The following is a 26,859-nucleotide window of genomic DNA, read 5'->3' as shown; positions in this document are numbered from 1 at the left end:
CACAGAGAGAGAGAGGGACCCTCAAGGCTCACCACCCGATGCAGAGAAGTTTCCTAACAACTGCAGTCAGCGTTTGTCTCTTACAGACTGGGAAGAACTGTGTTCGTTTTCCCGGGTAGAAGGAAGTGGCTCCGCCCCCTGTGTACGCCTTCCGGCGTTCCCAGCTCTCCTCGAGGTTAGCTGGGCTCTTCAAACATGGCCGCCCCCATACGGGAGACAATAGACTCCAAAAAAATGGCGGCCGGCGTGACCTGCGGACATTCGTGTACCTGGTCTACAGCAAAATGGCGGCGGATTGCCGAAGTATCGTCTTCCCAGCACATCCACCTGCATACCACGCTAATGGCGGTTTATCGCTCTGCAGGAGGTCCACTACAGTCAAGGTAGGATTGTACCTCCTATGTCTGCTGTAATACTGCAGTCTGCTGGGTAGAGTGTTAGCTCCCAAACCAAGTCCGCTTGCCCACCAAACACATGCTGTATTTACAAGGGGGACTTTTAGTGTCAGAAAGATACTGACCATGTATGGAGGGGCCCATATTCCAAAATGCCTCATAACGAGGAAAAGGAAACATTTACTCACCATACCGAACTGACAGGCACCCTCTCTTCACAATACCCTCTCCACCGGGGTGGGGGGTTGTTGACCACTCCGGACGCCTCGACTCTCTGGTTCCTGGCGTCCAAGCAAGGTCAGTCCCTCCAATGGGACTCTGTCGCGGCCGACCCAGCGCGGAGCTCTGGTCTGCACGCGCTCGTAGGCAGAACCGGGGTGACCACTGGATCTCAACATCCAGCCCGTCGCCCGGCCCCGCATACTTACTTGAATGTGTCGCGGCCGACCAAGCGCGATGCAATGGTCTGCGCGCGCTCGTAGGCCGGCTGGGGTGACCACAAGTGTCACCCAGATCCGGCGTAATTTGCTTGAAGATCTCACAGGAAAAAACACTGGAGAAACTACCTAAAAATATTTTTTCTAAAAAAAAAATCTTGCCAGGACCAGAGATCCCAGCAAGGAACTTAGGTCCTTACTCCTGACTAGACAGAAAAAAACTGATTTCCTGTAGCAGAGAGAGGGAGGATATACCCTCTGGGACTGCCCCTAGGGTGGAGCCAGAACGTTTTTTCTTTCTGCCTAGTCCTACTCCTGCGGAGACAACATAACCCAATTGATGTGAATCAAAGAGGACTACGTCTGTCAATGAGCGACAGAGAAAGGCTGTTTTGAGAAGCTATGAAGGACAGTAGACAAATCCAAGGTATCGGGGGGGGGGGGGGGGGGCCCGAGTTCCCCAGCTAACCATCCCCAGGGACACTACCCCAGTTAAAGAGAGGCCAGGGTCAGGAGGCTCCTGCCTCCTAGCACGGAGGCCAGATAGCATGAAGTTTTCTTGAAGTGACCCTGTCTTGCTGAGGAAACACAAAATACTGAGGGTCTCTGGCTCTCACCTGTATTTAAATGAATGTGGATTGTGTTTATTGTGCTAGGTGAGAGGAGCCTTTCTCTCATTAAGCCATCCTGGAAGACGACTGGGGAAAAAAAAAAAATGAAAAAGAAAAAAGAAAGAAAGAAAACATGGAAAACAGAATGGGACATGAGGGACTCCCCAGGGAAAGTATCAGGCTGACAATGCAGTCCAGATAACGGGATAAGAAATCTTTTATTTATCATTATCCAGGTAAGCTTGGACTACTTCTGGATTTCCACATTCTTACTGTAGATATTTTGGCTGCCAAGAAGGTAAATGGGATTTGTTTTTAGGATGATTAAAAGTAGATGTTCTCAAACGATTTAAAATGTTACTAAACCCACATTAGTAAAATCTGTCTATAGATGCAGAATAGAATGCTTGTTATACTCACTGTGTAACTTAAGTGATTAATCCTCTGCATTGTGTAAAAAGGATGTGTGATTCTGTATGCACAGATCCTCCCCCTCCTGCACGTTCACTCTGGGCAAGTTCAGATAAGACACAGTAAGAGCCGGTTCACATTTGTGCGGCTGCGGCGTTCGCATGTAATGTCGGAGCGCACTGCTCCTTCATTACATGCGATCAGCTGTGCGATGCGAGTTTAGCCATACACTTTGTATGGCTAAATTCGCACCGCACCCGCAGCAAAGACGCACAGGACCCTTTTTTGCAGCCGCATCAGGATTGGATCGCACAGCGGTTCACACTTGTGCGATCCGATCCTGTGCGAACAGCAAGATCGCACTGCGATATGCGATCAATCTGGGGGTGTCGTTAAGATTACATTGACACCCCCAGCGTATCGCATATGGCAGTGTGAGCTGCCGGGGGTGCGTTTGCGATGCGGGAACAGGCTGCGGATTCGCAGCCTTCCCGCATCGCATAAGTGTGAACCGGGGCTTAGTGTAGTTCAGCTGCACTTTCTCAGTTTGGTCTCCATTGTTGGATAGGGTATTTCCTGCTTTTAGATGAGCTATTCAGGTCACATGGTATTGAAATCACACATGTGGGCGTGTATACAGATCCTAAATGACAGCCCAGTCCCTCCCTCCTCCTCCATGCCCAGTAACTAAAAAAAGAACACAGTGGGTGGGATGTAACATCTTGATTGATGGATGATCCGCCTCCTATAAAAGCATGAGGACAAAGGTTGTAGTGGATTTCAAGAGGCAGTGAAATCTCCTCCTACATGAACATTCTGGACTCGGGTGGACCCTGCAGAGTAACACGTGACCACCGTATACAGATCAGCTAACAAGGTATGTAGCTGCAGTATATTAATGTAAAAAGATTATTTATAAGCTGTGGGCAGTGCGGGGGGCCAATACACATGTTTTATATTACTGGGTTTAGTAACAGAGCCACCAAATTCACAAGCATATATTCCTGTGTCCAAAACCTATAGACTTTGGTAAGGTCCACCATACATACTTTATTTCCATCTGTCAACATCCTCTTAAAACAGAGGACAGAAGACACTTGAACTAAAAGATGATGGTACGCAGGGGACCATGTATCATCTTAAAGTCTGAACGCTAGCCTCTGATAATATGGTGTTTAAAAAAATTTCAGTTAATAAACCTTTTGCCATTCCACCAAATCCAATGATCATCAAGGACCCAATGTCTTATGTACAGTAGCTTGGATGTCGGGGGTACCGAGAGAGAGTTGTCAAAGAAGGATATACAGACCTTTTGTAAAAATTAGTGTTTACAAAGAATTTTAAATTATATGATAAATCTGGGGAAGACTGAGAATTTCTGTAAAAAACAAGGGGATTTGGATAAATTAAATACTTTACAAAGTCTACTAGGTTGTACTTAACTACCTCAATACTGGGCACTTAAACCCCCTTCCTTCCCAGACCAATTTTCAGCTTTTAGCGCTGTTGCATTTTGAATGACAATTGCGCGGTCATGCAACACTGTACCTAAACCAAATTTGTGTCATTTTTTCCCCACAAATATGAGCTTTCTTTTGGTGGTATTTGATCACCGCCAGGTTTTTTCTTTTTTGGTGCACAAATAAAAAAAGACCTAAAAGTTTGAAAAAAAAAAAAAAAGTTTTTTTGTTTAGGTTATAAAATTTTGTGAATAGATACGTTTTTTCCTGCACTGATGAGCACTGATGATGCCGCACTGACAGGCACTGATGAGGAGACACTGATTGGGTGGCACTGATATGCAGCACTGATAGGTAGCACTGATATGCAGCACTGATGGGCACTGCTATGTGGCACTGATAGATAGCACTGATATGTAGCATTGTTGGGCACTGATAGGCAGCGCTGATGGGCACTGATAGGCAGCACTGATGGGCACTGATCGGCACTGATGGGCGGCACTGATGGGGGGCACTGATAGGCAGCAATGGTGGGCAATAATGGGCACTGGTCGGCGGCACTGATAGATGGCAATAACGGGCACTGGTGGGCAGCACTGATATATGGCATTGGTGGGAAGCACTGATAGGAGGGCACCACTAGCAGGCTGTTTGCCATCCCTGGTGGCCATGGTGGGCATCCCTGGTGGTCATGGGTGGGCATCCCTGGTGGCTCTAGTGGCACCCCACCCACCCCCCAGGGCTGCACTGGTAATCAATGTTCTGATTACCAGCACAGACCCCCCCTGTGATCAGTGAGTACTTAGAAATACTCACTGATCCCCCCCAGCTCCAGTATCGATCCTCTTCTTCTCCTCACTGACAGGATCTGTCAGGAGGAGAAGAGATCGAAGCCATTACAACGGCTGTATTTACATTGCATGACGGCTGTGATTGGACACAGCCGTCATGTGATCAGGAGGGCCAATCACAGGGCCCTCCTGACGCATCTTGTTGCGCTGTGTCCGAGGGACACAGGCACATCGAGATCGCGCCGCTGCGCGTGCCCGCGGCAGTGCGATCTCGCTCCTTCTGAAGGACGTTCCGGAACGTCCGATCAGAAGGACGAGACTCCCACCCGGCCGTATATGTACAATGGCCCAGGTGGGAGGTGGTTAAAGGATAAGTTCACCTTCAGGAAAATGTTACAAGTTTCATGTTTATTGTGGAATATGTAACAATATTAACAGAATTCATGAACTGTATAAAACACAAAAATACAGATATGTAAAAAATGTAATCCCTCAATGGATATAAATATGTAACATGTTCCTGCTCCTGCAGCTCTCCCTCCTGACCCCCCCCCCCCCCCCCCCGTGATCTTCTCCCTGCACCCACTGTCACAGGGATGACACTACATCATTAATTTATGGCACAAATGTCAAACACAAGGCCCATGGACCGAATCCAGCTGCCAGACCATTTCATGTGGCCCTCGCATCTCTCCTGCAGCTGTGGCACCTCCCTTATCTCAGCTCCCACCTGGTCTTAGTAGTCAGCATCAAATGAGGACAGAACTCCTCCTACAGATCCTGCGCTTCTCCGTGAAGCCGCAGAGAGGTTAGTCTCTGCCCCCTCCCCCATCTCAGCAGTCATTAGCTGTGGAGGACGACAGAACTCCTACAGATCCTAAGCATCTCTAAGCAGCTGTAGCATCCACCTGACTTTGCCTCACCTGGTCTCAGCATTCAGTAGATCCTGGAAGTTGAGTCCCACCCCCCTCTGGTCCTCCTCTAGACCCTTCACTTTCAGCTTTCCAGCTCTGCCCCCCCCTCCTTTTCTTCTCAGCAGAAGCACAGAGTAAGGGCACATGATGTAAGGGAGGGTGGGGACCCTTGACATTCGATGTAAAGGGGTTGGTTGCTCCTGACATCTAGTCCTACAGATACAACTGGGTAACCATAAGGATGGTGTGGCCTGTGATGAAATTTAGTTTGACACCCCTGATTTATGGAGATCTGTGAATAGACTACAAGTACTGACAGCCTTTGTGGCCGACAGCTTGTAGTTCTCAATGAACTAGGAGGGCACTGGTGAGCATCTTCTTCAACTAAAGTAACTGTGTGCCTGTATTGCAGGTATGAGTAGACAGCTACACTGACAGTCTGCAAGAGCCTGACACTGCACCTATTATCTGCTGATCGCAGGCACAATGCTTTACAGGTGCCTTAGAAGATACAATTATAAATGCATGATATTTTGACCTTCCAAAAAAAAAAAAAAAAAATTAAATAAAAAAGGTGAACTTATCCTTTTAAACTTGAGATGTTGATTTAAGTAAATTCCTTCAGGATATATGAAGTCTCAAATATGCATGGCACTGGTATTAAGACAACAGGTCTGGAACAATATGCTGATCTCTTTAATGTGGTCTCCAAAGTGCAGGAATGTACTTAAAATGATTGTAAAGGAATTTATTTTTTTTCCTAAATAACAAACCTCTCTATACAGAATTGCACAGAGCAGCCATGAACCTCTTCTTCTTAGATCCCCTTCAGCACGCCTGGCTCCTTCTCTCTGTCCAGTGCCCCCACGGGAAGCCGCATCCCATGTGGGCACTTGTGTGTGCTCGCTACGGAGCCCCGCTGTCTGTGTCAATAGACTCGGCCCCACCCCCACTCCCTCGTCACTGGCTTTGATTGACAGCACTGGGAGTCAATGGCTCCCGGTGCTCCAGCAAAAATAGTGAGACACAGAAGTGAGGGGGAGAAGAGCTGCAGACATGCACAGCATTGGATCGAATGAGGGCTCAGGTAAGTATAGGCTTTAGAACCACTTTACGAATAATATTTTTGGAAAAAAGGATGTCCCAAAGAGTCAAATAGTGAGATGAGGAGGGACAGAGTATAGGGGATGAAACTTCAAGGACAACTATAACAATAAATTGGCTGGACACAGGGAAATGAATGGGTTTTTGGGATACCCAACAGAAATTAAATGGATTCAATTTCTTTATTCTAAAAATGCCTATGGCCGTTGGGAATTTTCACCTAACTAACTTTAATACAACAACAATTAGGGAAAAAACATTTTCCTATGGGACTCATTTGCCTTCTTTTACTGTTAATGCTCCTCTTAGTGTGGTTAAATTGAGCCTTTCACAATGTAGTACAGAAGCCTGGAACTATCACCATTCAGCTGCCTTACACCCAAGGGAGGCTGAATTGTGCCAAAAATTGGCACCTTTACACTGGATACCAAACTCCAAAGCCAAACAGATTCCAGCCTACCAGATTCCTATAATAGTAAGAGGGGCATTGACGACCATAGGTTTAATTGGAGCAATGGGGAAAAAGCGAAAATTACACATATGATGCATTCTGTTTTTAGTATTAAAAGAGCAGTTTTCTTTTCTTGAGTCCTCCGTAACAGAGTTAGATTTACTGTTTGGTCCTCCATTATGTTCCAAATTCTCCTAATAGGGTGACATTATTAATTCTGAAGTGAAATCACTGCAGCTTTGTCACCCTGTGTTCAGGGTAGCCATGTGGTTATAGGTAACAAATTACAAACAAATGGTGGAAGCACCCCCAACAGTGCTATATGGTCTAATATTGCAACTTTCACTTTAAAGGTATTTACTACATAGTTACAAGCATATTTTTAGCTATAGTAGGCCCTTCATTTTACCCTGTCACGGTGATCCTTAGCCCTGGTTTATACCAGTGCGGCTTTGAAATTGTGCTACTTCAGCGCAATTTCAAAGCTGCAGATCAGAGCAATTTGGATCTCCGATTTCATTGCGGCTTGCAACTTCATTTATGAAATAAAGAAGTAAATGCAAGTTACAAAAAATCAAAGTAAAGTAGTGCAGGGACTTTTTTCAAAGTTCAGAGTTGCAACAATTTGAACGATTCCATTGCCGAAAATAGGGTGCAACTTGTCGTACCATTTTGAACTGATAAATCGCATGACAAATCGCATTCTTGTGAACTAGGGCTTACAGTAAACCTGTACTTTGCTCATGCAGGGCAGAGTAAGGCAGGCCATACACGGTTCGAGATTTGAACTGTTAATGAGCAAGCTGAATGTACTAAGTTGATCAATCTATCAATTTGGGTACAAACAGCCTGCCGCTAGTGATAATCACTGTCTTCTCCCAGCAGGGATGGCTTCCCCTGCCCACTCTCGTCCCCTCCGCTGGGAGAAGACAATGTCTTGGCAATCCTGCAAATTTCTTTTGCATGATCTATGGCCTGCCTAACAAGTTCATTTTAATACCCTGCCCCAGCTGCTCATTTTAACCTTTCATTTGTCCTCTGCAATTACCAGGTTGCACCTGCTGAAGTTCACATATGGCCTAGAACTCTTCCCACTCCCATATGACAGTGCTTGGCCAATCACCAAGCAACACTGATGTCACATGGATCAAATTCACTTGCTCCTTCATACCTGCAAGTACAGGTTTCTTCGCTCCTTGTGACTATATAGAGATGCGAGGTGAATAAAGGAAAGGGAAGTATGCTGCTGAGAATTGGACATTACAACAGGTTTGTATTAAAGAGAATGAGAAAGAAAAACAAGATTTTTGTGAGATCCTACCATAAAAACTGTTTCTCTGAAGTCCGGAGACAGACACAGCCTCCATCTTCATTAGCCATTGGGTTATGCTGCCCCCTGCAGGAGTAGTTCTAGGCAGGAAACATTTAAATCTCCACGCCCACGGGGCTATCCCCACAGTTATAACCCACACACCCTCTGCTCCAGCAAACCAGTTTAGTTGTAAGCAGTGAAGAAGAGAAAAAACTATCCCCATATCAGAGGGGCGGGTGCTGGGTCTGTCAATGAACTTCAGAGAAACAGATTTTACAGTAATATTTTACAAAAAGCTTGTTTTCTCTATCGTCCATTGACAGACGCAGCCTCCATCTTCATTAGCCATTGGGACGTCCCAAAGCAGTGTAAGTATGGGGGGTGGGAAGAACCCAACCAGATAGTAACGGAAACTCCAAAGGCTAAACTTAGCCAACTGGGTAACATGAAGCTCAACCAAAAGAACAAAAGCCCACCCAAGCGAAAAAAAAAAACCCTAAATAGAAACAAAACATTCTCTAAGGAAACAGCAGCCTGCAAAACTTTGCGGCCAAAAGAGGCATCCGTAGAATGCCAACAAATCCAACTTGTAGAATTTTGTAAAAGTGTGCAGAGACGACCAAGGCGCTGCCTTACAAAATCGTACAACAGAGGCCTGATGGCGAAAAGCCCAAGAGGCACTCAGCGCTCTAGTAGAATGCCCCATTCACAGGGAAAGGAGGAACTTGACCCTTGAGTGAATAAGCCTGAATAACCATCTGCCTGATCCATCTTGATATGGTCGCAGCAGACGCAGCCAAACCTTTTCGAGGTCCGTCCGTAAGTACAGAGAGAGTTAATTTTCCTAAAAGACTCAGTAACCGTCAGATAAACCTTTATCGCCTTAATAGCCACCAGGAAGGCAACCTTCTGCGACAAAGAAAGCAGAGAAATCTCCCTAATATTTTCTAAAGGAGGCCTTTGAAGAACAGACAAAACCAGATTGAGATCCCACGGAGGCAACGGGGATCTCCTCGGAGAAGCCAGACGACGCACCCCCTGAATAAAAGTGCGAATCAAGCTATTAGTAGCCAACGGACACTGGAAGTAAAATAGCAAAGGCTGACCCTTGGCCCTTGATAGTGCCCAAAGCCAATCGCTGCTCAACCCCTTTTGTAAAAAGGCCAAAACCCTAGCTATAGAAAACAAGCGAGGGTGCAGCTGCAGCAATTCACACCATGAAATGTACAATTTCCACGTACAATGATAGATCTTCCTTGATGTCGATTTCCTAGCCTTCAAAAGAGTAGGAATCACTGAGTCAGAGAGAGACTCAATACCTTGCTTTCAACAGCCAAGCCATTAAAGCCAGCGACCGCAAAGCAGGATGCAAGATCGATCCTTGAGATAGCAGATCTTCCCACAGAGGAAGTCTCCATGGAGGATCTACGACCATTTTTACTAGGTCTGCGTACCCAGACCACCGGGGCCAGTCTGGTGCCACCAGAAAGACCGGAATGCCTTCCACCGCCACCCGGCGAAGAAACTTCGGCAGGAGAATGAGCGGAGGGAAGGCATAAATCAGCTGATACTGGCTCCAAGGAGCCACCAGGGCGTCTGTGGCGTCGGCCAGAGGATCCCGAGACCTGGCCACAAAACGCTGGACTTTCCTGTTGAGACAAGATGCAAACAGATCCACGTCCGGAGTCCCCCAATGGACACACAGTAGATGAAACACCTCCGGATGAAGGGACCATTCTTCTTGATCCAGCACTTGACCACTCAGGTAATCCACTTGCCAATTTTCCACATCCGGATTGTGGACTGTGAAAGAGCCGGAAAATTTTCTTCCTCCCAAACAAGTATTTCGGCCACCATCTTGGCCGCCATGACACTCTTGGTGCACCCTTGATGATTGATGTAAGCCACAGCCGTAGCATTGTCCGACTGTATCTGAACCAGGGACCCGCGTATCTGACACAAAGCAGGTGACTGGATCCACCAGGATAGAGTCAACTTTGCGAGATGGCTCGAACTAATCTTCTGGTCCAATGACCGAGGATCCCTGTTCCATTTTGCCAGAATCTCTTTCTGCAGAGGCCTCGAGTGAGACTGAGCAAACGGGACCGCTTCGAAGGTGGATACCATCAGGCCCAGGGCCCTCACGCAAGACCACAAGGAGGACTGATCGGTTTTCATCAGCAACCTGATCGCCCTTTGCAACTTCTGTAGCTTTTCCAAGGGGAGAAAGACCCTCGCCAGTGCAGAGTCGAGAGTCAGCCCCAGATAAGTGACCCGTATGGATGGCGACAGAGCAGATTTCCTGAAATTGATCGTCCACCCAAACTCCTGAAGGGTCTGAACTGTAACTGAGATGTTGCCCAACAGATCCGAACGAGAGTCTCCTTGCAACAAACGCTCTCCCAGAAAAGGGAGATCTGTCAGAGCTTTCTTGGAAGCCTGGTCAGCCGACCAGCTCTTCAGCCAAACCATGCACCGGAGGGCAATCTCCACAGCCGAAACTCTGGCCACCAGGGGAGCCGCATCCAGGGACGCATCACACAGGAACACCAGGGCCTGAGCCACCTGGTCCAAAAGTTCCATCAGCTCCGGGGAACTATGTCAGGGTCCAAGTTCCCTTTCAGAACCTTTATCCATTCCATAACCATCTGTGATACCAAAACAGACACGAAAACCGGTTTTGGAATAGAACCCGCCAACACTTCACGTAAAGGGTTTCCACCCGCCTGTCCACCAGATCCGTAAAAAACGGGGAATCCTCCACAGGCACAGTAGTAGATTTGTTCAACCTGAAGACCGGGTAGTCCACCATAGGCGGCACCGTCCAATGATTGGAAACCATCTCAGCAAAAGGATACCAGCGTTTAAAGAGCTTAGGCACTACTATCATGTGCTTGATGCACAGCCATTGATCATTAATATCATGAAAAGTCTCAGGACAAGGGAAAACCTTGCCCGACTTTTGGGTCTTGCGGGAGTCAAAAGACACCCGTGTCCCTGCCGGCGTGGGTTCATCTGTCAATTTTAAAGTTTCCCTTCCTGAAGCAATCAGGGCTTCCACCAGAGCGCGTTCCCACGCTGCCGCTGAAGAAGGCAGGTCCTCTTCACCATCCGATTGGGAATACAGCGACCCCTCAGGTAGGGGGGCGTCCATGGCGACCATATGTCTGAATCAGAGAACCCTACCAAAGATTGAAAAGGCAGCGGCCGTTTTTGGCTAGTAACCTTTTTCATTACAAAATCAACTTTTGTCGCCAGGCTTTCCAGAGCTGCTGAAATTGCGGCCAGCGACTGATAGCCGGACGGTCCGGGTTTCGCACTGAGCGGGTCTATGGGGGGAATATACAGCCTGGGATTCCATAATCAGTGTAACAGAAAAACAGAGAACTGTCACTTTAAGAAGCGCTGATCGCAGCGGTCTGCAGAGTCCCCCTTAAATATATATTGACAGCAGAGTGTGCAGGGATATGCCCACACAGACCCCAGTACTGTACCACCTCCAGAGAAACACCTCCTGAATCGGACTGTGCAGCAGGAAGAAGAATCACAGGAAGTGACCTTGGCCTGGATGTGAAAGGTCACGCTGCCTGTGTAGCTCAATAGGACTACATAAAAATGGATGCCAATGCAATTAAATAGAAGCACAGGGAAAATGGCTGCCCCATACAAGTCAATGGGAAAAAATTATACATTGCCGACACTTAAGATGGCGGCGCACACGGCATGCCACGCGGCCAGGGACCCCCCAAAATGAAGGCCTCAAGGATCTACAACCAGACCTAGCAATAAACAAGGTACTATTGCCACCCCCCTCAGGATGCCAGGCGCCCCAGTTACATAGCCCCCTGTAGGGATGGGAGAGGGAGACAGGGCACAGGGCCGGGTACCTGACAGGCCAGGGGGATCTATTATCCCCAGGAAAGGGCCCAAATCCCCCCAAGACCACAAGGGACAAGGGGGTCACATTTACTCACCATACCATGGACTGGGTGGGCTCCGCTCTGGGCAGACCGCCTCCCACCTGAAGTGGGGGGGGGGTACACTGCGACTTAGGGTGTTCCAGGTCATCGCGTCCCGGCGAGACATCCACTCCCAAGCTTGTCCCCATCCGGAAAGGGGCACCGTCATGGTAAGGCCTAGTGCAGGACTATAACCTGCTCACGCACGTAGGCCAGGCTGGGGAGACCTTAAGGATCTAGATTATCCAGTGCGAAACCCCAGCTGGCATTGCTTGCAGATCACCAGGAGGATCCCCCTAAACACTAGCTAGCAAAGTGAGGAAAGAGAAATAAAAACTAGATATTCTGAAAAGAATAAAAAACTGAGACCGAAGTCCCAGCAGAAAACCTAGGTCCTACTCCTTCTCTAGGCAGAAACAAACTGGTTTGCTGGAGCAGAGGGTGTGTGGGTTATGCCTGTGGGGAAAGCCCCGTGGGCATGGAGATTTATATTTTTTCTGCCTAGAACTACTCCTGCAGGGGGCAGCATAAACCAATGGCTAATGAAGATGGAGTCTGCGTCTGTCAATGGACGATAGAGAAATATATGTTTTAAAAGGAGAAGCTGGCTAATACACTAAAATATAGCCAATTTATTTGTATAGTATATTGCAACAGTATAGCAAATGGACAAAGACATAGGGACCTCTAAGCAGTAAGTTTTCACGTAGAAGGTCTGCTGTTCTGAAAATGCACTAAAGGTCGTAACTGACCAACTTACAGGGAAACAGTACTTAGATGGCTTTATCATTAAACATACATTGGAAAAATTCTTGTCAGATGTGAGAGCTAAATACATCTCTGCACTTCAAATCATTAGATACCACCATACAGACCCAGCAGCCTGTACTTTTTGTAAATGGTAGTAGCCTATTAAACTGTAAAATGTACATTGAATTACCAATAACAGGCTGAATAAAAAGAAGGGTGTGAGGAAATGTTTGGATTTAACACACCAGTCACATACCTGTGGAAAGAAAGCCATTTTACTCCTTCACAAAGCACCACTCCAGAGGTCATAAACAACTCTGCAAAATAGTGAGTTTCAATGCCCTCTTCCTCATGCTTTTTAAACTGGATCCCGGATGAAGTGAGCAGCTCTATGGAGTCTTGTGCATACATATCTTCCCTGCAGAGAAAAACTCACAATCAAGACAAGACTTGCACACAAGCTTCACACTCAGACGCAGCATGTGTGGACATTTAAGTTGAACTTTAAGCACAAAAATGTTAATTTTTATATATTCCTTAACAGGATATAAATGCACCAAATTGACTGAGGGTAAACTCTGTTTCTGAAAATTAACATCATATGCTCAGTATAATTTGCCCGAATTTGTGGTAGCTGTACATTAAAGGGTAGCTCCAAAAAAGATGCAGCCGCCAACTCCAGAATCCCATGAAAATCTTTATTTGCTACATAAAAAAAAATCAATATTAAAAAAAAATCAAGATTAAAAAAAAAAATCAAGATTAAAAAATCTGACGCATACAGCCTTGTTCACAGCATGTATAATAAAAGGTTAACTTCACTTTCGTGGGGAAAAAAATAGCAAAATATAAAAAAAAAAATTATAAAAGCATATACAATTGTTATACAAGTCATTTTGTAATTGAATGTTTTTAAAAATGACCTTTCCTTTTCTAATCTGTACTGTCAAGGCAACTGAAGGCGTTATGGACAATGTACAAAACGCCCCCCAGGAATGTAATTTCCTGCTTGTGTGATTGCTTACTGACTTTGCCAGAGGTCTGCACTAAGATAGGTCACATTTTGGGCATCCCCTGTAACAAAAATTTAAAATTTGGTGAAATCATGTCTAAAGGGATTCAGGCCCCGCCAAAGAAACTGCAGTCAAACATGGAGAATATAAAAAATACAACAGTGCGCAGTTCTAACATTTTAAAGAGTAATCAGGAATTTGTTTTGTTTTAGAGCTTACTTTTTGCCTGTCAAATTGATCCTTTTTCATACCCCATGCTTCTTGTGCAATCGGTGATGTTTACTGGGGGAAATCAAAGCCCTGGCTGAAGTTCTTCTGCAGTAGTTTGTGTTGCTCCGTGAAATTTTGTGCACACGCAGTGTAATACCTACCGGTCGCGCAGTAAGCAGAGAATGTCTGATCCGATGTCTTCTCCCATCTCCACCTTCATCTGGCCCCTACAGCCTTCCTCAGTTCTCCTATGAATTCCCTAAGCCCTCCTCCCTCCTGTCTTCATTTCAGGCTCCTGATTCTTTCCCATACCCATAGTATCTAAGGTTATATAGCCTAATCCTGAGTGAGTGAAGGCCATACTATAGTAGCTAGCAAGACCCTCATAAAGAGCTGAGAAGTTTTATAATTCAGCCTCTCCAGCCCTGTAGTGGGAATAGAAGGCTCCGAGACAGGTGGAGGTGAAATTTCTGCCAGCTGAGGTGTGTTAACAGACTTCAGGGGTTTTTTTTTTTTTTTAAATATATTTTATTTAGGAATAAGAGCAGTGTGCAATTAGCAAGAACAATAAGCATACAATGAAAATTTAAAATTTTAAGATACGACAACTGATGACAGTACGTTAATCATGCATAAACCAACATAGGTGGGCATCAGTTTGCCTCAACAAGGGGAGGAGTGGACCTGAGAAGTGTTTCATGAAGCAGGGATAGCTAAAAAGCTCATTATAAACTTCGATATAGAGTCAAATGATTACTCGATTTCTCAGAACTTTATTTAAATGGTATGGATGAAACATAGCTGTGGTGGAATATGGACCCTTAACCTGTTCAGGACCGCCCGCTGCAGATATACTGCAGCAAGCATCCCCTCCTGCGCGAACCGACACAGCCCTACGTCGGACGTGCGCCTGCTGATAGGGGGCCACCAGCGCGGTCGCGCCCCCACTCGGCAGTGGGGACTCCGATGCACAGGGTCGGCGATCGCTCCCTGCTGAGAGAGAAGGACGGGCAGCTGTTGTAAACACAGCTGACCGTTCTTCTCTCTGGAATGATCACAGAGTGCCTGTGATCCTTCTATATAGGATCACAGGTCTCGGTGATCATTTCAAAAGCCCACCCCCCCCCACAGTTAGAAACACTCCCCTAGGCTCACATTTGACACCCCTTGACCACCCACAGGGTTAACCTCTTCCCTGCTAATGGCAATATTATGTAACAGTGCATATTTTTAGCACTGATTATTACTGTAGTAATGTCACTGGTCCCCCCAAAAGTGTAAAAAAGGTCAGTTAGGGGTCCGATCTGTCCCCCGCAATGTCGCAGTCCCGCAAAAAAAAAAAAAAAAAAAAAAAAAAATCGCAGATCGCCGCCATTACTAGCAATAAATAAATAAATAAAAATGACATAAATAAATAAATCTTTCCCGTAGTTAGTAATAACTTTTGCGCAAACCAATCAAAATACGCTTATTGCGATTTTTTACCAAAAATATGTAGCAGGAAACAAATTGGCCTAAAATGTTAAAAAAAAAAAATAAATAATTGTCGCTCTTTTTTTGTTTATAGCACAAAAAATAAAAAAATAAAAATCACACAGGTGATCAAATGCCAACAAAAGAAAGCTCTATTTGTGGGAAAAAAAGAACATCAATTTTATTTAGGTACAGCGTCGCACGACCGCGCAATTCTCTGTTAAAGTAACGCAGTGCCGAATCGAAAAAATGGCCTGGTCATTAAGGGGGCAAATCCTTCCGGTCCAAAACTGGTTAATATGTCTTCCTATGTCAAGTTCAGGGTTTGAGTTATAGGGGTTGGTTGTTTGAATGATGTTGGAGTATGGGGGGGGGTGTGATCGCAGGTGCAATGCTTTACGGGCTCCGAAAAAAAAACGTGCATTTATTATTTTTTTTTTTCTTTTAAAAAAGTGAACTTATCCTTTAAATTCTGCTAGATGAATTCAATCTGGCCCCTTATGCAGCTAAAGCTATGTAAAATATTAAAAATATGTGCCTATACTGTTCAAAATCCAGTAATGTACTGTATCACCCTTCTGTGCACATTCCTAGTTGCTCTCTATTTTTTTTGGCACAGTGCTGAAAATTAGAGCCAGTAGTGGTCGATCTGCTGACAGCCTAAGGCCCCTTTCACACAGGCGGACCGTCCAGATGCGCCTGTCGTTTTTTTTGGCGAATCTGAACGGACACCTAATGCATCTCTATGGGGCATCGGATGTCAGCGGAGACATGTCCGCTGACATCCGATAAATCTAGACGGATGGAAACCCTATTCCGTTCCCATCCGATTCCCCCATATAGATGCATGGGGACCTGACAGCTCTGTCTCCGCACACAGCGCAGAGACACAGCTGTTATCCTCCAGCTCAGCGGGGGATCGGCGGATCGATCCCCCCGCTGAGAATAACGGAGTCCACCTGGTGGACTCCGTGTGTGAAAGAGCCCTAAAGGTTTCTACTACTCTACCACTGCATTCAGCAGAATGGCAGCCTCCGTCAAGAAGAACCAGAAACAATGCTGGAGGCAATTTTGCAGCGCACACTAATTTTGGTAGCATAATTATTCATGTGGAATGCATGTTCCTTGCTAAAGAACATTATTTTTCTATCAAGTTGTTAGGGGTAAGGTTCCACTTTAAGCTCCAATACATGCTAGTATGAAAAAAAAAAAACAGACACTTTCCCTTGAATTTCAAGTGGCTACCTCATCTCTAAAAGGACACTTGATTGCTGAAGATCTAATCTACGTTGTTCCTCTACTGCTGGAGAATTAGCAGCATACTCACAAGAACAGTAATCACCATTCTCTCCCATTTAAGTAGAGAAAATTTCCTTTTGCAAGACCTAATAGCTTTATCCAGCTAGGAAGGAGTAGTGGGGACAGATAACCCCCCACTAGATCCACCTTCTGAGGAACCCCTACAGCTGACAGCACATGAATAGGTGATCTTGGCAGAGGTCAGGTTGGACAGGGGTCTCCGATAAAAAAAAAAAAGGAAGGTAGAGGACAACTCATCTATCACAGTGGAGGGGGTTGCTACAAGCACTGGCGTGTTGCTCATCCTCGCCAAGGATATATTACTTAAAGTTAACCAGTTAAGAGAGAAACACAGTCAGGACCCCCAAACTCCCTCTAAGAAGCCCTAGATAGGGAGAGGTCAAAAGTACCCTGCTACATTAAGGCCAACACCAAGGGGCCCCAGGTGACAGATAACAGGTTAGGTGAAAACCTAGGAACCAACAAAAGTAAAAGTAAAGTAATTATATATAGCATCCTCCAGCTTACCTTAATCCGCCTGAGCGGTAGTTTGCATTAAATAATGCAATATGCAGTATTAGCTCCTCCACCAGTAGTGTCCTGGTAGCAATTGCTTGAAGGAACTGCACTGAAAATGAAGCTTGGAACCTGAGCCCCATATGCCTGGAAATAGCAGGCACAGAAGTTGAAACAGAACCAAGCCACCTCCTTCCTGTTTGGAGGAGTGGACCTGGAGGAAAATCTAACAGAGAATCCTACCAGCTGCTCTCAGGGAAGCCCAGGAGGTAAAAGTGTTGTTGGAATGATAACCAAAAAAATCAGAGGTTACCCCAGGTTTCAGGTGATGCATCTCCTCTGGCCGGAGGAAACACAATAAACTGACCAGTTCGGCAGAAGGACTTCCTTTTAACCACTTACCGACCGCCCGCAGTCGATTTACGTTGGTCCTTTGACGCTAAATACCGGGGTTATGGCAGCAGATAGCGAGAGCAACTTTTGGGCTAACTTTACTGTTTTCTTATTTTTTTATGAAAAAAAGTTAATTTTTTCCCAAAAAACTGCGTTTGTGTGATAAAAAATATTGCAACGATCTCCATTCTATTCTCTAGGGTCTCCGCTAAAAAAAAATATATATATAATGTTTGCGGGTTCTAAGTAGTTTTCTAGCAAAAAAAAAAAAAAACAGATTTTATCTTGTAAACACCAAGTGTCAAAAATAGGCTTGGACTTAAAGTGGTTAAAGTACTTTTGGTGATGGGTTTCTTGTTCCTGTTGGAGGAGGTGCCTATCTCTTGGGCTGTCCTGGAGGAGGATTTGGGAAAACTCCTTGCCAGCACTTAATTCGTTACTACTATGCATTTGCAACATTAAATTTTTTTTTTAATCTTGGCTTTCAAGCCTTTAGTAGTAGATATGTTTTGTTGTCCAGCAATACAGTTGGCACATTTTACTTAGTGATGGTAACCATTACATAGAGGGTAATTAAACCGGTTCCCGTCCAGTCTACAGGCAAATGATGCTCAGAGCCGGCCTCGCTTAGATCCGGGTGAGCGTCATAGGACATCCTCCTGGATAGGGATATAAAAATAGATTGGGATATAAAAATAGATTGAACAGTTGAGACCAGAATCTAAAAATAGATCCAGGAACTAAAAATAGATCCAATGAAGAAAAAAAAAAATAAGAAACCATGGGTGAACAGCAATTATAATGTTGATGTTTCACACTAATCACATAGCTGTACATTGACTTACTTAATGACTACTTAATGGTCTGTGTTGTTGGACAACTTTGAAGCATGAGTTTTAAGTAATGGTTCACAGTTGTATGTTATATTTTTTTTCCCCCTCTTTCCTCTTCCCTATTACTGGTAACTGTGCATGACTATAATCAAGCTATTACATGTTCTAAAACCAATTGTTCTGAGCAATGTTTACCATCTCAGATACCATTTTATATACTCTGTAAGGTTTTGAAACTTTACTTAAAACAATTGATACATGAAAAAAATAAATAAAATTAGATTGAAAAGTTGAGACCAGGATCTAAAAATAGATCGAACAGTTGAGACCAGGATCTAAAAATAGATCGAACAATTGAGAATAGGACCAGATGGGTACACTACCCGTTATTATACGCTTATTGGGATTTTTTTTTTACCAAAAATATGTAGCAGAATACAAATTGGCCTAAAATGATGAAAGAATTAGATTTTTAATTTTTTTGGGAATGTTATAGAGCAGAAAGTAAAAATAACAGAATTTTTGTAAAATCTTACCTGTAAAATTCCTTTCTCTGAGTCCTCCGACAGTCGCCGCCTCTTCATATTCGTCACTAATGGGGTTATTGACCTTTGCTCCGTAGGAGTAGCTAAGGCAACAGAATATATTAATATCAAAGCTTTTAGCATATCCCACCCCCAGGGGGTGGTCCCCTCAGTCCATACCTCCCTGCTTCCTGCATTTCCAACTCAGTTTCAGTAGCATAGCAGTAGAGTACATAAACAAACCCCAAAAGAGGGGCGGGTGCGGCGACTGTTGGAGGACTCCGAGAAAGGAAATTTACAGGTAAGATTTTACAAAAATTCCGTTTTCTCTTACATCCTCCGACAGTCGCCACCTCTTCATATTCTTCACTAATGGGGACGTCCCATAGCAGTGTAGACATGAGGGGTGGGAAAAAAAACAGCCGCGCCTAAAGCAACGCAGTACCCACATCAGAGAAAAGCACCTTACCAAAGTAAGAGAACCAACTGGGCAACAGGAAAACATGCTCAACAGGAGCAACATCCCAGGAAAGAACAAGTAACCTAGGGGTAAAAACACCCCAACAGCCAAGGGCCCAAACAAGGGACCCTAAGGCACCGCTGCACTAAGAACTTTATGGCCAAAAGAAGCATCTGCCAATGCCTGAACATCCACTTTGTAAAATTTTGAGAAGGTGTGAACGGACGACCAAGTCGCCGCCTTACACACCTGGGCCACAGAAGCCCGATGATGACAGGCCCAAGACGTACTCAGAGATCTGGTAGGGTGCGCCTTCACAGGCACGGGAGGAACCTTCCCCCTCAAAGCATAGGCCTGCTCAATGGTCTGCCTGATCCATTTGGCGATGGTAGAAGCCGATGCCGCCATGCCCTTCCGAGGTCCCTCAGGAAGGACAAAGAGAGAATCCGCCTTGCGAAAGGATTTAGTTGATGACAGGTAAACCCTGATTGCCCTAACAACATCCAAGGAAGGTAAAGCCACCTCCTTCGGATGCTTAGGCTTCGTGCAAAGCAAAGGCAAGACAATGTCCTCATTGAGGTGAAATTCCGAGATCCTCTTCGGAAGAAATACGGGTTAGGTCGCAAGACCACCTTATCCAAGTGAATCACCAAATACGGAGATTTGCAGGACAAGGCCGCCAGCTCCGACACCCTGCGAGCCGAAGTGATCACCACCAAAAGGGCAACCCTCTTTGACAACAGAGACAACGAGATCTCCCTGATATTTTCAAAAGGAGCATGTTGCAACACGGACAGAACAAGGATCAAATCCCATGGAGGCAAAGGCTCCCTCCTAGGAGGGACCAAATGTCGCACCCCTTGAACAAAAGGTGCTAACCAAAGAGTTAGACGCCACAGGGCGTTGAAAGAGAACGGCCAGCGCAGAAAATCTGACCCTTAATCGTGGCCAACGCCAAACGCTGGTCCACGCCCGTTTGAAGGAAAGCCAACACTCTCGACACCGAGTACGAGCGAGGGGAATACCCCCTGGACTCACACCAGGCAAAGTAAGCCTTCCAAGTACGGTAGTAAATCTTCCCCGAAGAAGCCTTCCTAGCCTTGATCAAGGTGGGAATGACCTCAGGGGAAAGACCCCCATCCTTCAGGACCTGGCTTTCAACAGCCAGGCTGTTAAAGCCAGCGACTGTAAAGCAGGATGGAATATCGGTCCTTGAGACAGGAGATCTTCTCGAAGTGGCAGACGCCACGGAGCGTCGACCGCCAGATTCACGAGGTCTGCGTACCAAGACCGGCGAGGCCAGTCCGGTGCCACCAGAATCACCGCGTGCGGTTCCGAGGCTAACCTGCGAAGGAGCCTGGACAGCAGCTGAATCGGTGGAAAGGCATACATCAGGCGATACTGATGCCAGGGCGCCACTAACGCGTCTGAGGCGTCTGCCCGAGGATCGCGCGTCCCTGCCACGAACCTTTCCACCTTGTTGTTTAGACGAGACGCGAACAGATCCACATCTGGGGACCCCCACTTCGCGCACAACATCTGGAAGACATCCGGGTGAAGGGACCATTCTCCCTGGTCCAGGGTCTGGCGGCTCAGATAATCCGCCTGCCAGTTCTCCACCCCCGGAATGTGAACTGCAGATATCGCCGGGACGTGCGCCTCGGCCCAAGACAGAATGTCGGCTACTTCCCGAGCCGCTCGGGCACTCCTGGTGCCCCCTTGGTGGTTGATGTAGGCCACCGCTGTGGCATTGTCCGTCTGTACCCGAACTGGACGGCCCTGAAGCCTGTCCGTCCAACGCAGAAGACAGAGATGTATCGCTCGCAATTCCAGAATGTTGATCGGAAGGGAGGATTCCTCCTCCGACCAAGTTCCCTGGGCAGACAGAACGCCCAGAACACCACCCCAGCCCGACAGGCTGGCATCCGTGGTGATCACCGTCCATGACAAAGGACGAAATGACTTGCCCCCCGACACCGCCGGGGACTGGAGCCACCACAAAAGACCCCTTCGGATGAGATGGCTCAACGACAGCCGCAGATCCAGAGATTGCGGATGCCCGTCCCACTTGGCCAGGACCTCCGCCTGAAGCTCCCGTGTGTGAAACTGGGCGAAGGGAATCGCCTCAAAGGCCGAAACCATCAATCCCAGACACCTCATACACGTCCGGAGGGACGAGCACTGATTGTCCCTGAGGGACCTGACTTCGCACTGAAGTGTCCGAAGCTTGTCTTCCGGCAGGAAGACCCTCGCTTGAAGCGAGTCCAGAATCATCCCCAGGTAGGGAAGACGAACTGACGGACACAACGTTGACTTTGGAAAATTTATCGTCCAGCCGAATTCCTGCAGAGTCTGCATCGTGATGGACAGGTCGTTCACCAGGCCCTGACCGGTCGCGGACCAAATCAGGATATCGTCCAGATACCCCAGGACAGAAATGCCCTGGGCCCTCAATAAGGCCAGAACCGGCGCCAGCACCTTGGTGAAAACCCACGGAGCCGAAGCGAGACCAAAGGGCAACGCCACGAATTGATAATGATCCTCCGCAATGGCAAACCGAAGGTACCTCTGGTGACCCTCGAAAATGGGGATGTGAAGGTACGCATCCTTCAAGTCGATAGAGGCCATGAATTCCCCCAGAACCAGGGCAGCCACCACTGATCGCAGGGATTCCATGCGGAACTTGCGAACCCACACAAAGCGGTTCAGAGCTTTCAAGTCCAGAATCGGACGTACCTTGCCCTCCTTTCTGGGCACAGTGAACAGATTGGAATAGAACCCCGAAATCTGTCCCGATGAGGCACCGGAACCACCACTCCCTGGGCCCGCAGGTCCAGCACCGCCAGGTGCAGATCCTGCAAGCGCTCCGGAGTCAGCTGAAGGTTTGAGGGGAAAAATCTGCCCGCCGGCCGAGAAACTCGATCTTGTATCCAGATTGAACGATTTCCTGAACCCACCTGTCCCGAACTCGGTCCAGCCAGGGTTGAAGAAAACCGAGCAAACGTCCCCCCACCCCAGAAGCGGGTGAGGGCGCCCCTTCAGGCCGCATTGTTATGGGCAGCGGATCCGGACTGGCCGGACTTCTGCTTACCCGTCCACGGCTTCTTCTGGGATCCTTGGCCTTTGAAGGGCTTGCCCTTATAGTGCGACCGAAAGGCCCCCTGAGAGGGTATAAACGAGGCATTCTTCTTACCACGAACAAACTTACTCTTGTGAGATTGGGGCAAGAGAGTACTCTTACCCCCAGAAATTCCCTTTATCAGAGTATCCAAAGATTCGCCAAAAAGGCGAGATTCCGCGTAGGGCAAATTAGCTAAAGTCTTGCGGGAAGACTGATCAACAGACCAACATTTCAGCCATATCAGGCGACGGTTCAAGACCGCCACACTAGAAAGACGCGCAGCCAAAAGGGACCATATCTAAGTCCGCATCACACAAATACATGACACCCTGATGAATCTGATCCACCATAGCCAAAGTTGTCGGCGGGGCAGAGTCAGCCATCAGAGTGCGCTTGAGCACCTGCGTCCAATCCGCAATAGCCAGGGCTGCCATAATGGAAGCAAAAATAGGCTTCAGCATAGAGCCAGCAACCGTATAAGCATGACGGGCCAGAGATTCCAACCTCCTGTCCGTCGGGTCCCGAAAAACCGGGGTATCCTCAGCAGGGGTCGCAGAGGAGGCACACACCAACGCTCATCAGTAGCTGGTGTAAAAGGATAACGCAGCTTGAACCTACTCGGTACAGCAAAAGGCTTCTTTAAATTGCGCCATTGCTCATCAACAGCGCGCTGAAATTCCGTAGAGCAAGGAAAAACCTGCGATGTCTTGCATTTCCTTTGCGTCCCATAAGAGGACATCAAAGCAGGAGGACATGGTTCATCCTGCAAATGCAGCGTTTGTTTGATAGAAGCAACCAACTCATCCATGAGTGCAAGCTCTTCAGACGAGCCAGGGGGAGAATTATCAACCCCTTCCACCTCAGCTTCCCCGTCAGACCCCACAAGGTCTAGGGATGAGTGAGACCCTGAGAAGGGCACTCCAGCCATAGCAGCCCCATCGTCCTCTGAATCAGAGGAAATAGACACCCTGGGCCTTTTTGTGGATCGATCAGCCACCAGCATCTGCACTTGAGCAGCTAAGTTTGCCACAATAGTGGCCAGATCAGCCCCCTCGGGGGAAGCAGCAGCCCCTTGGCCCCCCACCAAGGTGGGAGGAAACTTGCAATCCTGAGAATCCATGCCCCAGCAAAATAAGTAATAAAGGGTACTGCCCCTTTAAGATCGCGGCGAGCGCAGCCCACCACACCCACTGAATACACTGACCCCCACAGGGACAAGAAACTGGGCAAGGAATACAGGAAAAAAGGAGATATAAAAACCTGGAGAGATTACACAGGCTGCTGCACCGATCGCTGTCCCAGAGCAAAAGGAAGTGATGCAAGACTGACCGCCCCTATGAAGCCTATGCAAGGCTACACAAACATGGCCGCCCGGCTGAGGAATCCTTGGGCAAAAAGAACATGGCGCCGACATGTGGCCGGATCGATTGCCTCTCAAAATGGCGGCGTTTGGCGCCAAAAGCGCCGTGCAGTACCTCACAGGACCTGCCACCATGATTTTTGCCCCAAAAAATGGCGGATCGCCGCAGCGATCGCCACACAGCATGCCCAAAATCTGACTGCTTCACTATGACACCCAGCAGAGCGGGAGAGCCCCCCCCTTCACAGCCCACACACAGGCAGCAAGTCCACACAGGAACTGACAGGGAGCACAGCAGCCACACAGACATGCAGGGTCACACAGTCCCAGACTGACACCCATATAGACAGGTCCCCACATAGAGTTACACTTACCCGTCCGGATGGCATGGGGAGCCTGCTCCAGCGACCAAAACCGCTGTACTGAGGACAGGGAGTGTCGCAAGCATGACGCAGCGGAACTGCGGTGCGAAACCCCAATGGCGTCCAGTGAGGTGGCCACCTCACTGATAGCATCCCTGCAGCGAACAGGGATGGGTCGTTCAATGTGCCAGGGCAAAACCTAAGCTGAACGCTCGATGGCAGGCTGGGAAGCCCCTGGCCCTGAGCCCTGGGAACCAGGGTGGCCAGACTGAGACCCAGCTCCGCACGATCATCTTCATCAGAAGAACTAACTAACGCTGAAAATAAACAGCTAAGTAAAAGAAAGAGAAAAACTTCAAATAAAATCAAAAAGAGAGAAAAGAAGCTGAGACTAAGAGCCCCAGCACAGGAACAGCCTGCATACTCCTGAGCTAGGCAGTAGAAACTGAGTTGGAAATGCAGGAAGCAGGGAGGTATGGACTGAGGGGACCACCCCCTGGGGGTGGGATATGCTAAAAGCTTTGATATTAATATATTCTGTTGCCTAGCTACTCCTACGGAGCAAAGGTCAATAACCCCATTAGTGACGAATATGAAGAGGCGGCGACTGTCAGAGGACGTAAGAGAAATATATATTTTTTTCAGAATTGTCGCTCTTTTTTTCTTTATAGCCAAAAAAAAAATCACAAAAAGGTGATCAAATACCACCAAAAGAATCCTCTACCCTTTGAATTATTAAAGGCAAAATTATCTTGGATAATGATTGATGAGCGCCTCTCGGCCATACTCACTGATAAGGTGCAACTTTTCGAAAAGCTCAGGAGCCCGTGGCTTCGGTATTTGGAGGGGGACCCCTGAGCTGGACAGTTGTAGACCGAATGGACAATCCTATATAGGTTGTATGAGACTTTCTGAATAGTCAGCACCAAGTGTCCCCCTTCTCGCAGCCCTGAAGTACTCGCTTTCTCTCTACTATTCTTCATCTTTGCTGCTCTTTTCTTTTCACTGTGTAACCTTTCCTTTCTTTTCTTCCCTTTTTCTCCCTCTAGGGTGGTCTTTCCCAACCCGATTTTTCTGAGGCTACCTTGGGGTCCCACATATCCATACGGGCCCCACACCAGGCAGAGCCCTAAAGCAAGAGAGTTGGGGTTCACAGAGAGCCCACTTCGTGTTGTTTACTGATTTTATTGTGGTTTTAGCCCGCTCCACTCATATATGACCCTTTGGTGCTACTGAAGGAAGTCCGTTTTAAGTATGTTCTGGTTCATGTGCTTGTTTGCTTATTTCATACTGCTCAATTGTATGTTATGTTGTGAAATGAAAAACTTTAATAAACACATTGAAACACAAAAGAAAGCTCTATTTGTGGGAAAAAAAAAGACATCCTTTTATTTTTGGGTATAGCTTTGCACGACCGGACAATTATCAGTTAAAGTAACGCAGTGCCGAATCCCAAAAAAGGCTTGGTCATTAAAAACTTCCGGTCCAGAAGTGGATAAGGAAATACTAGTACCAAAAGTTTGCACATACATGAGCAGGATAGGTGAAAGGGGGAAGATGAGAGCAGAGCCAATACAGGTTCACATACCGGTAATACCTAAAAAAGGAAAAGATGCAACTCTGTGTTCTAGTTACAGACGAGTAGACACAAAACTATATGCAAAAGTTCTAGCAAATCGATTAAACGACTTAATGACAGAGTGGATCCATGCAGACCAGATAGGATTTATCCCAGGTAGAGAGGGGAAAGACAGCAGGATTAGAACATTATTTTTACTACATAAAGCTAGAGGTCTTAATATCGCAAACCTATTGTTGTTAATAGACACAGAGAAAGCATTTGACAGGGTGGATTGGGAGTTTATGCTGGAAACAATAGAGGTATAGATAAGAGCTCTTCATAGGAGTCCAACAGCATTAGTAAAGGTTAATGGAAAATTCTCTCCACAGTTTGAAATGTGCAACGGGATAAGACAGGGGTGCCATCTCTCGCCCCTGTTTGTCCTGTCGCTAGAACCACTACTAGCGACTAAAAGGAATAACGTAGATATAGGGGGGAGTAAAGGTAGGACAGGAGGAATATAAAGTAGCAGCATACGCCAACGATGTTCTGCTTTACATCATCAACCCTAGAATAACCCTCCCAATTGTTAAAGAGTTAAAGAAACATGGGGAACTATCTAATTTTTAGATCAACCTCAACCCAATAAAGTCAGAAATTTTGAACATTGGGCTAAGTAAGAAGAACAAGCATTACAGAGGGAATTCCCATTCACTTGGGCAAAATTAAAATACCTTGAGATAAAATTTAACACCATCATAAGAAAATCTCTATCACGTCAACTACATACCTATGCTAAAAGATGAAAGCAGATATTAAAAAAAATATCCAGACGTCCACTCTAATGGTTGGGTAGAATAAACATAATCAAGATGATAATACTGCCCAAAACCTTATACAGATTTCAAATGTTTCCAATAACAATACCATCGGTATATTTTAAAACAATAAAAACAATGACGACATTAAAGTTCATTTAAATGGTAAAATTGCTGCGCTAAAATCGTATAAAAACATACACAAATGAATAAATCAATGAATTAAAAGTCAATCACAGGAAAGCAGCGGACACAAAAAGATAGAGAACATATATCTTCAAAGAGATGTTGTAAAATGGTGTCGCGCTAATCCATATCCAA

General features: G+C 46.6%; 1 protein-coding gene across 3 annotated transcripts in view; it reads right to left on the bottom strand.

Annotated features, from left to right (window-relative positions):
- Positions 1-26,859, bottom strand: part of CNOT7 (CCR4-NOT transcription complex subunit 7) — a 102,276-nt gene that overhangs the window by 41,641 nt on the left and 33,776 nt on the right. For all 3 annotated transcript variants that reach the window (XM_082243048.1, XM_082243049.1, XM_082243050.1), the window contains one exon: positions 12,852-13,013. In XM_082243048.1, the coding sequence (XP_082099174.1) occupies positions 12,852-13,013 (162 nt within the window). The remainder of the gene's footprint in view (positions 1-12,851; positions 13,014-26,859) is intronic.

Source organism: Pelophylax lessonae (genome assembly GCF_965119305.1).
Source record: "Pelophylax lessonae genome assembly, chromosome: 1".
Taxonomy (NCBI): Eukaryota; Metazoa; Chordata; class Amphibia; order Anura; family Ranidae; genus Pelophylax; species Pelophylax lessonae.
This window is presented reverse-complemented; position numbering and strand designations above follow the sequence as displayed.